The sequence below is a fragment of the Corvus brachyrhynchos genome, unplaced genomic scaffold (assembly GCF_000691975.1).
Source record: "Corvus brachyrhynchos isolate BGI_N302 unplaced genomic scaffold, ASM69197v1 scaffold103, whole genome shotgun sequence".
Taxonomy (NCBI): domain Eukaryota; kingdom Metazoa; phylum Chordata; class Aves; order Passeriformes; family Corvidae; genus Corvus; species Corvus brachyrhynchos.
In genome coordinates, this window is record NW_008237436.1 from 3,996,469 (window position 1) to 4,012,473 (window position 16,005).

At 37.0% G+C, this 16,005-nt stretch overlaps 1 protein-coding gene across 4 annotated transcripts in view; it reads right to left on the reverse strand.

Moving 5' to 3' along the window:
- Window positions 1–2,344: 2,344 nt before the first annotated feature.
- The window catches only part of PDS5B (PDS5 cohesin associated factor B), an 81,948-nt gene continuing 68,287 nt past the window's right edge, over window positions 2,345–16,005 (reverse strand). Inside the window, exons 29-34 of one of the 4 annotated variants that reach the window (XM_008631442.2) lie at window positions 15,241–15,386; window positions 13,195–13,294; window positions 10,553–10,995; window positions 10,360–10,461; window positions 7,389–7,530; window positions 2,345–6,556 (exon numbers count right to left, since the gene is read on the reverse strand). In XM_008631442.2, coding sequence (XP_008629664.1) covers window positions 6,521–6,556; window positions 7,389–7,530; window positions 10,360–10,461; window positions 10,553–10,995; window positions 13,195–13,294; window positions 15,241–15,386 — 969 coding nt within the window. In that variant the 3' untranslated portion in view covers window positions 2,345–6,520. Of the gene's footprint in view, window positions 6,557–7,388; window positions 7,531–10,359; window positions 10,462–10,552; window positions 10,996–13,188; window positions 13,295–15,240; window positions 15,387–16,005 lie in introns of all 4 variants that reach the window. The other 3 variants (XM_008631441.2, XM_017731338.1, XM_008631443.2) reach the window with 3 other exon arrangements.

A 16,005-nucleotide genomic window follows, 5' to 3' on the forward strand; every position in this document is an offset into this window, starting at 1 on the left:
ACTATAACCTATAACCTTGGAAGGAGCTTGGCTCACTAGATATTGGGAAAATGAGGTATCAAAACATAGCAGCAGTTCAACAATTATTTCTCTTGTGAACTACCAAACCTGTCTACACCTTTTTCAATATACCTACAGTCCAAGGACTGCTTTTGCTCTACACTCAACGGCTGTGAAACAAGCAGCATGACAGCGGCATTTAGAAATGCAGATTATCTCGAGTTGGAAAGAAACCATAAGGGTCATCAGGTCCAACTCCCTGCTCCTCACAGAACTACCTAAAAATAAACTTAATGACCAAGAGTGTCATCCAGACACTCCTGAACTGTCGGGCTTGTTGCTGTGAATGCCTCCCTGAGGAGGGCATTCAGTGACTAAGCACCCTCTCAACAAAGAGCCCATGTCACAAAGAGAAAGATTCAGAAACCTGGCTGGCTGGGGCCCACTGAAAGAGCTGAAAAGCAGCAATGACTGGGCATAGGACTCACACTGTCCCATAGAAGAGAATATCTGTATGTGAAGGAAGGGGAGAATCATCCCAGGCTGCTAAGAAAGTATACAGAAATTAGTAAAGAAGACCAGATAATCAGAGTTTCAGAAAATGCTCCTAAGAAAAGAGGTCACATTGAAAGATTTAATGAGAGGCACTGTAGGAAGCATCATTCCAATGGTTAAATGCTGCTAACTGCAATGTGGACCTGTGCAGGCTGCTGCTACTAGGCAGCTTTGAAAGCTCTTTTTTCCCCAATGGCTTATGCCTTGACCTCTTTTGCCCCAGTTTTAGTGTAGCACATAAATGAATGCTGCCCTACTTTCTATCTATGGAAGTTAGAATCCTCCTTTGCCAAACTATTCCAAATTCCTTACTAATGACATTTGCCCTCAGCAGTAGCCATCACCATCTTTCCACAAACACTCTGGGCATTATTCTCAATTCAATGCATGTTCTTACACATTTTCCTCCAAATCAAAGAAAGCAATATATCCCCAGTTCTCCTCTCTTAAATAAATAATAATGATAACATCATCATCACCAACTTAGTTTTCTCCATCTTGGCTTTCATCTTGAGTAGAACACTCCTATCACAGGGCATCTGGTATCAAGAAACTGCATTCCTACGTAATTTATCTGCTGATTCCCTACTCTACTCAATCTCTCCAGCACCTTTCAAATCAATATCTCATCTCTAATACCCCACTTTTCACCCAACCACATGCCTGAGCACACTGTTGTTTTTTCATCGCCTAAACCATACAGATTATAGCAGAAGATAAATAAAACCATAACTTTTTCTCTCCCTTCATCTTTTGAAATGGTTATTGACAGATAAGAGTAAATGCCTTTTGGGGAAAACACAAAGGGAGTTTCTACTGCCTTTCAGTGCATTGCAGACCAAAGACTCCAGAAAAATGGTGATGCACATCACAAGCATGTTACATGTTACTGAATCTATAGGTATGGCTATAAAAAATACCCAACAAAAGCCAACCCCCAAAAACTTCTCTTCTTAAAATGAACACCTTATCATTTTATTAAATAAGGATTAGAAACTCTTCTCTTCTTGAAAATATCTTCAGTTTACAAGAATTTAACTTTGCTGAATAGAAATATCCTACAAGGAACACAGGAACCTGAAAGTTTAAGGTATATCTACCAAAAACCCAGCTGTTCCAAACCAGACTACTTCAAGGTGCTGTGATCAAGAAGAAAGCTGTTTTACATTATCAGCTTGTCTTCCAAACAAAGAAAAAGCTTTTCAGGGTAAGATTGTTTCATTCTAACACAATCTTTCATATTGTAACACCAACTGAAGTTACCACTATTAATATTGCTACTAAGTTTAAGTTTTCTTACACTGCATGCCATAACTTGTGCAATTGTCTTCTAACTATAGAAAATTAATGAAAAACAACAGGACTGAAACAGTATTACAGAACATTATCTGAAGCCATCAGCTCACTGAATCTGTTCAGAACCACTAACAAACTTGTGACATGCATTTTTTTTTTTAAATAACAAAATTACTTCCAAGTAAGCAGGGACAGTGTTCAGTAATACTGCTTTGATTTACAAAATACTGCATTCCTTTGTGTCTACATACATGAGGGATAGAAGCACAGGAAACACAGCTAGCCAAATCCAATGCCTTGTAAGATGTTATCCATCCTTCAGAGCACCTGTATGTTAAAATAATTCCAACATACTACATGAGTACTGGAATACTTATTTGCAGGAGTAGAAATCTGTATTTAGAGGCTTTCTTCCTTCTTACATAGATATGGTACTGCTAGTTCAAAAGAACATACAGTATACATCTTCATTAGAGAAATGAAAGTGCTACTAAAAACCACACCATGACTTTAGTGAAGCACTGAAAAAAATGCAGGCATGAAACTTTTTCATTACTGTACACGACCATGTTTATCCTGCCCACAGAAATACAATGGCACTTGGGGATCACTGTGAAGAGACTGGCTCTTTTAGACAGCAGAATTTGAAGAACTTTAAAGCAAATTGGGTGCAGGTTTTTTTCTGTATTTCTATGCCAGTTGCCAACATTCAGCTTCTTACTTTTGCATGATCACCAAAACAGCAGAAGCTGTACTGTACACAATGAAGAGGGCATCCTAAGGATTTTGGGCAAACCTACTGACACGTCAGGAAGCTTGCTGGTCTGTGGAATAGAAGTCACTTCAGTCAGCACTAGGATATTGCACCTAAATTAGTGAACAACTTTTGTAAAGGCAACATCCAACAAAGATGCAAGAACTGGAATGGCAATCTGTGAGCACAACAGGAAAAAAGAATGCATTCAGATTCTTCTGCTCCTCCTGATGGATGGCTGGTCTTGGTCAAGTGAATTCTATCATTTCGGTCATTATAGAACCATCAGAGTAGCAGGATGGCCATCCGGAACTCATCCTAGTCATGTCTGTTTGTAGACATGCAGCCTTGATCAAACAGTGGCATACCTGAATGTGTCCCTTTAAAAAAGTATTTGTAAAATGTGTCCTGCAACTACTTGGATGAAGTTAAGATGTATCAATCTCTACACTATATATATTTAAACACAGGTAAACTGGTAAAATTATTCCATCCACAAACTCAGAATTTTGTTTATTGCTGGTATCCTGTTTTAAGATCCTTGTATACTCTGTGTGCACAACTGTGAGAATATTCAAATAATGTTCTTGGGTTTGTACTTGTATTTTGCACAGGATGAACTGATTTAAGAATTAACCCCACAGAGTGATAGGGAGAAGTATGAATGACAAGTAAACTTGCAGGATTCAAAACCTGCCATGTGCATTCACAAAAGCAGACTTGGACAATCTGTCAAAACCTACACAGGCAAATAAAAGCAGCAAGAAAACTGCACACACACCTCTCAAGTTTGGTGGTGCCTTTTCTAAAGTATCAGATGACAAATGCTATACCAGAATAATGTATTTAGCATTCAAGTCTTAAGTTTTTTGCAAGTTACTCACAAACTGAGCAATTCATTTTTGGTGAAAATGTCTTTAATATTAGTATCTTTTTGTAAACTAATGTTTTTGTTCACAGAGATTGAAATGTCAAAACAGCAAATGTCAAAATATTTGAAAAAGGGTTCAATTTTGCTAGAAAATAAAGTCAATTGGCAGAGTCAAGTATAGTTAATACAGGATTCTAATTATCTGAGGTGGAACAGGTATAGTCACATTAGAACTTTCAAACACTTTCATGTTTCCTTTCTATTAGTAGGTTAGCTAGCTCTAAATATTCATTACCTCAGTTGGTGACAAGTAAAAAACCACCAGCTTCTGGAATCAGTGAATTATTTTTAAATAAGTAACAAGATTACAGTCCCTGTTTGGATTTTGCACATGAACTACAGATCACTGAAAGTTTCCTGTTGCACTGCAGCAAGAAAAGGAAATGTAACAAAAGCTTTATTTGCTGCAAAGTACAACAAGATACTTCGGTAATCTCACAAAAATGTCATGCTGCAACTTGTTACAGTGAGTTCAATTTGATCATTTAATGTAATACAGTACATTTTTATAAACTTAACATTATCATTGCAGAAGAGCATGCTAACTGAATGTTAGCAATTTATCTTTTATACATAATTATAATCTACTGTAGCTACTGTATGCAGATCTCAAAATGTTAGTACATAAAATATTCATTTTCTTTATATGAGATGAGGATGAACTCAGAAGAGGTTTGAATAGAAGAATGAAATATCTGCTGCGCCTATTTCTCAAGAAATAATGAATTACACATTATTACCCAAGAAATTAACATTTAAATTGCAAAACTATAGTTTAAATTTACAATGAACATCATGATCAGTAATGGTGCATCAATATTCCATGAAGTTTAACCTAACCATGTTTATGCACATAAAGCCTCAAGAGTCTGCAGCAGTTTCAGCATTAATTTTTCATATTTTTGTATAAAATTGACTTAAAGGTACATCTTCCATAAATGTTTTCAGTGCAATTCTGTCAAAGAGGAAAATATAAAGCTAGCTTTCAATCATTTTATACCATAAAAACCCTCAACAACTTGCATTTGCACTGCTGAAGCATAAGTAAGCCAGTTCTGTTGTGCCAACTATTTCAAAGTCAATTCACATCAACCATAATTGACTTTCTAGGCAGCATTTCCCCCGTATCTATAGGTATAAATGTTGAAAAGCTGAATACTGGAAGAGGGGGAAAGTTAAGATGAGGCAGCATAATCTAACTGTTTATAATACTTTTTTCTAGTGGTACCAAAAAAAATGTATAATGAAAAAATTCTAAGGGTTGCTTGCTTTACTAGCGACCTTATTGTTTGGAAATTGGTGAATCTGTGTTTTAGTATTGTCCTTTCCTATTATCTTTACAGGCAACCTTGCAACAATAACTTATTTATTGACAGATTGTATGAAAATGCTCCATTATTCAATGAAATAAAATTTTCTTAGGTTAGAAATTGATTTCTCATGTGTTGTTAACTGTAGGGAACCAGAGGGAGAACAGCACCTGAAATTATGATGTGTGCTTGCTAAGCAGAGTATAGTAACTGATATATTTTGGTTCAAAGACAGTTTGTAAACTGTTAAACTGCATACAGGATACTGCTCTATGATTTTGTTTCTTTTGCAGATTATAACTAAAAAAAAACAACCAACAAAAAACCCAACACAAACCAACCTCTCTATTGTAGCACAATATAAAAATGGAGCTTCATTCAAATCTTGAATACCTTGACTGTAATAATTGACAGCTGGTTATTCAACAAAACTTAGCTCTTCATACCAAAAAAATTTGGCTCAACAAACAAAAACAAAACAGAAAGGGACAATAAACTCTCAATAAAAGGATCTCTCATGAGGCAACCTACCATATACTACTGCTAGATACGAGTTTCAAAAAAAACATTACATCCCATTTTCAGCACATTTTTCATAAACATGCAACTTCACTATAAAATACAAAACACTTGGCTCTCAAGAACAGCTTTATAAAGACACACTGCATCAATAAAATTTCTCTTTGTGATTAACTTTACATTGTAATAAGAACTGTATTTTCACTAATGTTTATATATCAGATTTCATATTATAATGTAGTAATAATTTGCTCTTTGTGAACATCATGTTCAGAAGGAAATATCTATACACATTAACATACTAGACTATTAAAAACTCAGTTACAGAATTTTATTGATACAGTAGATTAATAAAAACTGATAGGGGAAGATAAAATGGGTCGGGTATTCAGTACATTATTTAATAACACACTTTTAAAATTAAAATATTTTAAATCCTTTTTGAATTTTCAATGCCACTACAAGTCCAGAAAAGTCTGGCAACAATACTGAGGTGTAAAACAAAACTTCTTTCCCAATTTGCATCTCTTGTATTATTCTATCCAATATTGTTCAACTGTAAAAGAAATTTGGCACCTCTGATGGTAAGTAGGTGCCTGAAGGTAAACACCAGGTTATATTCATGAAGGAAACAAAGACATTTTTTTCTTCTTCTCCTCAACAAATAGCGGCAAAAGAAAGTGGCACTATTTGTTCAACTGACTTGTTTTTCACAGTTAAATGTCAACAAGAGTACAAATACGAACACTGACAGATATTGCTTGAGATCAATTTTCAACAAACCCTGTTCTTTTTTTAAAACAATCGATCCAATAAACAGTGGGGTACTGTCAGTTTAAAGCCGCAGATAAAAGCTATACAAGCACTTTATAAGTCAGAAACATTAAAAAAAGAACTATTTACAGTTTTCTTCTTTAGTTCGTATGTCTACAAAGCCAGCGCACAGTACACTTCACAAAAATCCACAGTTAATGATATCAACATGTGTGGCTAAAGCTTGTGACCTAGGGACTGCAAATGCAGGGGCAGTAAAACAGGTTTTGTCTTTTCTTCAGCAACCCCATTTGTGCACTAACAGCTTCATTCAGTCTCAAGCTTTATATTAAAAGCATTCTTCAAAGCTTTCACCTGGAAGGCTGGTAACTACATGCTCACTCATCGTCTTTCCCTTTTGGAAGTTCTGCGACGGACCTATTTGGAGAAAAGATATTTTAAATGTTTCTACAGAAAAATTCAAGAACAAATACATTTTATAATGGAAAAAATGCTCAGGCTCACTCAATAATGTTGGAATAACCGTATACAGTGGCATTCATTATTCATTTTGTCACAAATACAAGTTTCATTCAATGACCAGGACCTAACCTCATTTGATGTTACTGAGCCTGCGTCCTTAATGAAATTCAAAAGAATCCAGTTTCCTTTCTCAGAGTTTTCATACACTCAGATGCTCCAACCATCAGATGTATCCAAAAGTGTGAAGGCATTCTCAGTTTTATTTTCAGTATGACTATTAACATGGCCAATGTACTTGTATGAAATAAATATAAAAGTGAACTCAATTCAACATATGCTGGTAAGAGGAAGAAATCGGTTTAAGATTCTGTTCCAAGACTCCATGCTTATTTTCCAGTACTATTCAGTTCGTGTGTCTGTTTTGTGTAAAGAAGCTTTATTCACTATTACAATCTAGATGAGAAGAATGGGCAGGAGTTACCTGGAAAATAGTTCCCATTAGATGCTACACAAGTCTGGCATACAGATAAGAAAGGCTACACAGGACAGAAACTTCAAGATACTTGACAAAAAGTGGTATTTTCTAAGAAATGCAGCTTCTCTGGGAAACTACAGTGCAGCTCCACTACACAAGAGTGGCAGCTGACAACCACCCCGTTCATTTTAAAGGAGGAAGGTTAAGTTCTAAAAACAGGAGAAGTCGTTCTAAGAACGGAGGCCATTCTCTGATCATCCATGCATAGAGGACACCACAAAGACTGACAAAAAGCTCAGGCACTTCTCTTACATTGATTGTGGAAACTTCCTCTTCTTCCATTACTTCTTCCTGGGGAATGTCATCACTGACTGGTGAACCACTCTGAAACACGTCCATCTCTTCACTGGATTCATTCTCTTTACTGGCTGCTTGTTTGGAACGTCCAGCACGGCTACAATGAGAAGAAAAATAAAGATCAGCTTCACAGCACGTGTACATCTGCAGTATGTATAAACAGTATGAGCAAACATTCTAGTTCATGTTTCATGTTATACAATGCTGCTGTCTTTTACACCTATCTAGTTCATCCATGCACAGAACTGAAGAGAAACTAGGAGGCTGGACGATACCATTTGAAAACAAAACTGTTCCATAATAGAGGGAGCACAAAAAGTTGAACAATTTTGCCTCTATAGACACGGCAGATTTTTCTCTTCAGTGCCACAATACAGGCCAAAAAAGGTTGACACAATGCTAAACAGTGAACAGGAAAAGCCAAACATCCAGAGACTGAATACTGTTGCTGGTTTTGTATCTATTCAATTCCATGAACAGATGTACTCTACTTCTCCAGGACTTTTTACACAACAAAATTTGAATAACTGTATCTATGTTTTTTCAGACAAGAAGAACCCACATCGCTACTCATGAAGTTAAGACTATAAGGAACCTAAATGCAAATCTTCCAAGCAAGCTTAGGGATAACCAGGATAACAATACCTTAATCAGGATAAACAAGAACAATCAGTCAACAATATCTTAAACTGTCTGTGTTGGTTATGGGAGTTGTGCCACAAGCAAAAAGCACCCATTTGCTTAAAATGAGAATTAGCCAACGTCCCTCACCTTCAAAAAAAGCCAACTACAGAAGTATCCAAAACTCCACAGCTGCACCCACATTGCAGTAGCACAATTCAGAATCAAATCACTGAATCATCCCGTTTACTGCAGGTGCAGTCTTGGTGCACCCAAACTTGGGGACGTTTTGGTTGAAATGAAACCGGAAACTCAGTTCCGGGCACACAACAGACTTCAATCTCCAGTGGAGACACAGATCCAAAACAACTGTACTCTAATACCATCACATCACAGAAGTGGTAGGAATTTTCCGTCCTGAGAACCACTAAAATTTAGACAAAATAAAATCTCTCAACTGCATAGCAACTGTGCAACCAACATGCCATCCCTTAACACAAATTAGCCCAACTCAAGTCTTCCAAGACCGACAGAAGCAAAAGAATTGAAAAGGAAGCAGAAGAATTATTCACAAGCTAGGTTCCTCTTTTCACACATCACAAAAATAAGCCTGTTCACATGTGCTAATTGGTAACCCAGTTTGCTAACAGAAACAGGTTATACACTGTCACCCACAGACACATTATCACCTCATAGGCAAAATCCCAAATTCTTATGCCAAATCCATTCCCAAGGAGCCCAGAAAGCTTGAGGTTATATATATTTCTCTTGCAGTACACAGTGCTGGCTCAGTCTATCAACTTTCTGCAGTTAAAACTGCTGTAGATATGGACATAGGAGAGGGAGAAAGGCTTGACTACAGTGCACTTTGAAGACTTGAGAAATTACTACTGTCTCACCTTTTTCTTGCAGATTTGGAAAAAGAACAGTCAAAATGTGGGTGGTCTGATAAAACAAACAAACAAAAACAACCCACAATTTTTTTTTTTAAATGAAGTCTAGAGTAGACCCAACAGCTATGAACCCTGAAACAACTTACTTGGGCTTCAACATAACATACACATGAATGAGAGCTATGCTTGTTACTGATTGTGGGCAGTGATACAGTTTACTGTCTGCTTAAAATGGAGTAAAGAAACACAGCAACTTCACTAAGAAAAGCTAATTAAATATTTAGTAAAGGGTATCTTTGACAAACACCACATAGCACCCAACAATAACTTGTTGGTGTGTCTTCCCTGCATGGCAGTAGCAGTTTCCAAGTCTTGTTCTACTGCATGTGTAGCAGTGACTTCTGGAGCAACCAAGACAGCGTTAGGTCCCGTGTTTCTGGTTACAGAGTAAAGGAGCAGCAGAGGTGGGACCTGAGGCAGGGAAACAGAACACTGGAAAGGTCGGGATGTTGTGCATGGAAGATGCCAGATCATGTGATCCAGAGTGAGACCAGAATTTGAAATGAGGGTAACAAGCTTGTTCAGCCAAGGTTCCCTGGTAGGAAAGATCCCTGGCATAAAGCAAGTCAGTACATTACACTGCCAGAGGAAGAGCAATGTGATGCTAACTAAGCCCAGAAGCCAAAAAAACAACAGAGATATACAGTAGTGTCAGACTGTGGGTGTCCCCAAGCAGTGCCCCAAGCAATTTATATGAGGTTCTGGAAAAGCTCATTCTCCATGAGCTGCAGTTTGCTACAAGTGGGCAAATAACCACTTGTACACATCTGCTTAGATATATTATCTATACATGTACAGAAAAGGTAGAGATACCTGTATTTTCCTACAGCAGGCACAAGAAATGAAGCTAAGCCAATGACAGAGTTTACCTTCATTTTGGAACTTAATGCATTTCAGAATTTTCAGAAGTTACTACCCTTCACTGATCACAAAACATTTTATTCCAATGAAAATGATTCAAGTGAATAGTAAGAAGGCCACAAATGAGAAAGTGAACATTAATTAAAGGAGAATCAGAGTAACCTTAATTCTCCACAATTCTGTTTCACCACAGTAATGGATTCTCACCCGCTATCCAAAACAAAGAGGACCACTTTCCACTCCTTTAAGTCCTAATAAAGGCCTATCTTCAAAGTTATGTACATGCTACCTGAGCACACTAAAATTACTTGCAGCCTCTTGCTCTGCTGTGAGATGTCCTAGGAGAAGCAGCTAAGGAAAACATTTTAGAAATAACAATAGCAATTTATTAACTGTGAACTACAGTATTCTGAAATATTTTCAGTAAAGGTTTGCTTGGGGGCACAGAGGCATTATTTAATTTTCACTAAACACAGATTTAGAAGACTTACACTTTTTTTTGCTGTGCTGGTGGTGTTTGTGATGACCTTCCTCGTCTTTTCTGTGGCGTAGACTGTGCTGATTCAACTGTACTAGTTTCAGATGGTTCTGCTCTGTTTTGAGGAAGACCCAAATTGCAAAGCATCAAATTATAACTAATGTCCAAGGATAAAAAATACGCAGTTTACAAGAAGATGTACTTACCTCTGCTGTGTTCTTTTTGATGTCCTATTTTGCCTGCCTTTTGGTTTTTGTTCAATGTTTTCAGTTTGCCTTTCTTCCTCCTCCTCCTCCTCTTCCACTGAAGCTGCTGGCGGTTGTTTTTTTTTGCTCCTTTTTGATGACTTTGCCACTGGTTCTTCCTTTGGTGTTGCCCCATTATTTGTTCTGGTAGGGCGCCCTCTTCTCCCTTTCTTTGGTGGACTGTTCTGTTCATCCTCACTTTCTATCACATCTTCTTTTAGCCTTTTTTCCTCTTGCCATTGTGTTTCATCAGCTTCTGATACAACTGCAGGTCTCTTCCTTCCCCGTTGACTACCTCTAAGCTTCTGCTCTTGACCCAGTTTATTCAGGTCATCTATGCTTAGTTTCTCTTCTGAATCTGTGATACCTGCTTTCTTCCTTCCTCTAGGCTTCTCCATCTCTGACTGAAAAGGTAAGATTGCACCATTAAGTTAAAAAATTAAACTGCCATTATAAAGAGTCACATGTAGAAACTTCCTCCAACAAGACAGTCTTCAAATTACAGAAGTTGTCTCAGATTGTTTACCATATCCATTTCAAAAACATTTGCAAAAATACAAACACACACCTACGTATAAAATACTATACTAGAGGGAAATGTTCAACAAAGGTAGAACCCTATCTGAATCATAAGGTTTGAAAACAGAAACTATTCCTTTACCTCTCCATGATCTAGTTCTCTAAAGAGCACAGTGAAGAGCCATAAACAGTGCAAAGATTTCAATAAGCAGCTACTAGGGCCACATCGCTCCAACCAACCCTTACCCCTTGGAAAAATAAGAAGTAGAAAATATTACCCATCCACCATTTCATGGGTACCATGACTCTTTCATTTCATATCATGAAATTGTCCAAAAGTCCAAATATTTACAGTATTTCTGCTTCATACCAATCTTTGTTTCATACTAACACTACTGTATTTCAACACAGTTATTAGTATTTGCCACATTGAAACTTCATCTACATAATCAGTTACATCATTTAAAACCTGAATGAAGGTTTTCTTCTCTTTACATCTGCTTTGTGACATTAAGATAGAGGTCATCTTACATATTCATGTCTCTACTTTAAACAAAAACCTTTTTCAAGAAAAGCAGAAAGAGAATCTAGAAAGGATGTGAGGGGGAAAAGAAAGTGAAGGACAAAGGATTACACTAGAAGAGAGCAAGAAAAATGTTTGAACAACGATGACACCTCCTGTCAGTTCATGTCTTCAGTGACAACCTCATTATTGCCCATTTAATTTGCTTTTGCAGTCATCATGCACATCTGTCACCGCAGCTCCTCTTAGCCAGTAAGTAACTGCAGCCGATTTTCAAAGTAATGTTTCTCCCTGCGGCTAAAAAGTGTTCCACAACCTTACAACTAAGGTGTTACTTTATGATTTAATCTGGACAAATATCCTGAAGTGACACCTTTAAAACATGGACCTTCTGCTACCCAGTTAAAATCCTGCTTCTCAGTTAATGCTTGCTGTAATCTGCTCCCCATCTCCAAAAAACCAAAAATGAGTTCTGAATCCATGACCTTGAGTAACTCGCTTACAGATTCGAAGTGGAATGATGCTCTCAAAAGCACTCAAAACACCGACCTGTATTTGCTCCATCACTGAGCTTTCTCAGTTACCAGTTCAAGCTAATGCTTCTAAACATGAATTGCATGCCAGGAGCTGTCTGGACTCTCAGACTTATAGGTTTGGGGGTTTTTTTGACAAGAGATTCCCGATTTTTCTGATTTAATTATAAACTGGTTTGCTTTTCCCACAGTATAAGATAGTTATTTATACTTCAAGACAAGCAAAAATGCAGCAATTTTTACTAGTCAGTAGCTTATGTCCCAAGCAACCTAGAAAAATGCACCAGAATGACATAATGAGAGAAAAGAGAAATGTCAGAGACAGTAAAAAGAAGTAAAGCAGCAGTGACATCAGATACAGGACATCCTTAATGCAGCCTAGAAAATCCAATTCTAACAAATCTGATCTTAGTATTTTTTCATGCGTATCCCAAATACTACAAAATTAACAGACTGTCAACTGCTATTAAGGCACAAAGAAGTGACATTTACTAGTGGTATAGGAAATTATTATTATTTGACCTGCTTTTAGAATTACAATACAATTATAATTTTCTTGGGTAGTTTATTTTTCTCGACTCTGATACAGGTATAAATACTGCTTAAGATAATATTTAGCCTGCTTATAACTTCTTTTACATATTAAAGCACTACATCTGAGTGAGAGTCCAAATAATATTTTACAGCCTCATTAAGAACCTTTCTTATTACGGAACTACATATATAAATCCATTGGTAAGAAGGAGTAAGGATACTACTGCTCTCCAAAGCCTAAGTAACCTTGAGGACATGATTTCGTGGTGGACTTCACTGTGCTGAGTTAATGGCTGGACTTGATGACCATTAAAGGTCTTTTCCAACCTATATGACTCTATGAGAAACAGAACGTTTTTTTCCATTGTATTTTCATGTCCAACTCTGAACACATTTTCCAGTAGTTAAAAATATCAGCCTGGTTTCATGTTTCAGCATATTTTTTGGAATGATCTCAAATATCATCACATTAATTTTTAACAGCTCACCCTTACAAGATCAGAGTCGTCCCTTTTGTCAGTTTTCTTTCCTGGTAAGGGTGAAGTCAGTGTGAATTCTTCATTTTCACTGTGGTCCATTTCAGTACTGTCAAGCCTAGGATGAATAACCATGTATTTACCTCATTATTATAATATATGGGGCAATCATTGCAAAAAAATACTAAGAACAACAATCTTCATATAAAATCTATTATTAAACTACAAACAATTTGGCAAAAGGAACTTTCCACTGTAGGTACTATAGATACCACACACCACAAGCCACATCATCTAAGTCTCAAAGTCTCAAGACAAATGTTTTGATCATAAACCACGTTCAATTTTCTTTTCTCACTGGGAAAGATAAGCAGTTTTTTTAAGAAGAGTCTGAGTTGCAAGAGATCTGTGTTTGATGGCTATAGGAAAGTGTAGGCAAATGTATGCAAAGATCCCCACAGACAGACCAGCCAAAGCACACACACACCTTCCTATGGTGAGTTTTAGGCAATAAAACAGCAATTCAAATTTCCCTCTGTTTTTTGTTGCTTTTTACAGCACCAATTTCATTTTTATTTCAGTTTGTACAAACTGTAAATGTGGACAATAATGCCTCCTGTATATATAAAACACTGAGACCCACAGAAAAAAGATACTGCACAAAAGCCAATCCACAAGTCATTTCAATTCATCTGCAGAAGCAACATTTTTAAATACTACTGCATGTTTTTAAATGAAAAGAAATTTGCTTTGTGTCGAAATGAAAAGTGATATTCAAACACACAAACTCAACTCCCTGGCCTGAGCACTGCACAGAGGGTGAAAGATGTTCTCACTCCTGCAGGTGTAAAATCTGTAATAACTGGGATGCAACTGGAAGCTTAGGTTTTATACATTCTCTCAAAAGCTGCAAATCTCCCTGTACATACTCAGATAGACTGAACTGGAAATATTGTGCATCCTGAATCATTCCCATCACTTCTCTTCATCTTTGGCTTCTCCACCCAAACCACTAATCCCTTTAAATTAAGAGAACTGGAGAGGTCATGAAGATGACTGAATATGTTAGGCTGTGAGTGCAGCATTTTTTAAAATTTGATCTCAGACTCATTTTGCTGGATATAGAGAAGAATCTGGAGTCCATCTGTCATTAGCCAATAATGTGAGCCTGCATGACTTGTAAGAAATGAGCCTTTTGCAGACTTTCTAGTGGAGAAATATTTCTTGTAAAACACTGCCCTACAATTAAAATTAATATTGTATATTAAATTGTCACAGAAGTACCAAATGAGAAATCTTATATTCAAACATAACATTTCCTAACAGTCTTGAAAGAACGTGAAAAAGTAGAATACGAATAGTGGAGGCTATACAATCTCTCACTGTCTGAAAAAAAACTTAATGAGACTTTCTGCTTTTAAAAAAATGAACATAAGATATAGAAACTGATGAATAACCTACAAAACTGACACAAAATAAGCTATAAAGATAGATAACTAGAAGATGACTTATGTAGCATTACAGTACACTCACCTCTTCATCACAAAACTAATCTAAAATCCAAAAATATTTGTCTGCAAAGCCCAGCACAGTGCAGAACTGGAGGAGGAAGTCAAGCAGGACCACCACAGTGGCCTACCAGCTCTCCCTGGCTGGGATGTGTGTGTAGCATCACAGCCAGGTTCCCAGGGACTGCAGCTGTGTGTATACACACACACGTACATATATACGTATGGGGGCGGTATATATCTATCTACCTAAAACACACCCCAAAAAACCCAAACCCTTCCCTCAAAAAACTAAAAACATATGAGGATCTCCTTTCCTCCTTCAACCAATTCTGAATGTAATTTGATTCTGGTTTGTTTTTTTTTTTTTAAATAAAATTTATTTCTGGAGTTGGAAAGCCAAATTCATGGTTTCAGTTATACCAGTGTGGTACTGTAACTTTATTTCAATGTAAGATAGAAGAATTCTGTTTTTTACTTAGAAAACATAATAGAAGTATTCAAAGTTTCCATTACAAATATTTGAAATATCAAAGTTCCTTTGTTGTCTACCAACCTCCCTTTGATCCTTCCTGGAGAGCTTGGATTTGAGCTGCTGCTGGCATTGCTTACAGTTTCCATTCGTGAAGATTTGGATTGAGACTGCTTGCCTGCTGACGAAAGAGGCTTATTAACTGCTCCAAGAACATTGGCTGCTTTGGGCTGAAACCAAAAATATATTTCCTTTATTTTAAGCTACACGTTCAGATATTGTTAACATGTACTATGCTTAAAATATTCACAGATTTCACTTTCTGCAATCATTATCTTAATTTTAACACAAAGTGATAAACATTTTCATATGAAAGCTACAACAGACACCAGAAGGAAGCTGAGGGAGCTGCAATCAAATAACTAGCTGCCACCAAAGCTGGTATTCTTCTCTCTACCCTTAGATTCTGTCCTCTTCCCGTTGGTAGTACTGTGGTCTCACAGGACTGTGCAGTCAGTCACTGCATCACTTTGTGTGCCATTTGCTTTCTGCTGATTTATCTACCTGAACCAGCTCCCCATCTGGATCAGATAAGCACCTGGCCTAGCGAAGCAGAAATAGCAGTAGGACGGCCCTTTCAGCAAAGGAGACATTAAACTGGCAACCACATTAGTTTCAACTGGGAATAAATGAGAACCTCAAAAGCCAAATACTGTGGAGAAGATCCTGATACTTCTTGCACGGATTTAAAGATGTTAGGCTTTTAATAAGTGCCACAATGTCTCCAGACACTGGTGAGCTTCAGGTTATTAATTTAACTGGATTATCTTTCAGTCCTGCCGAATGCCT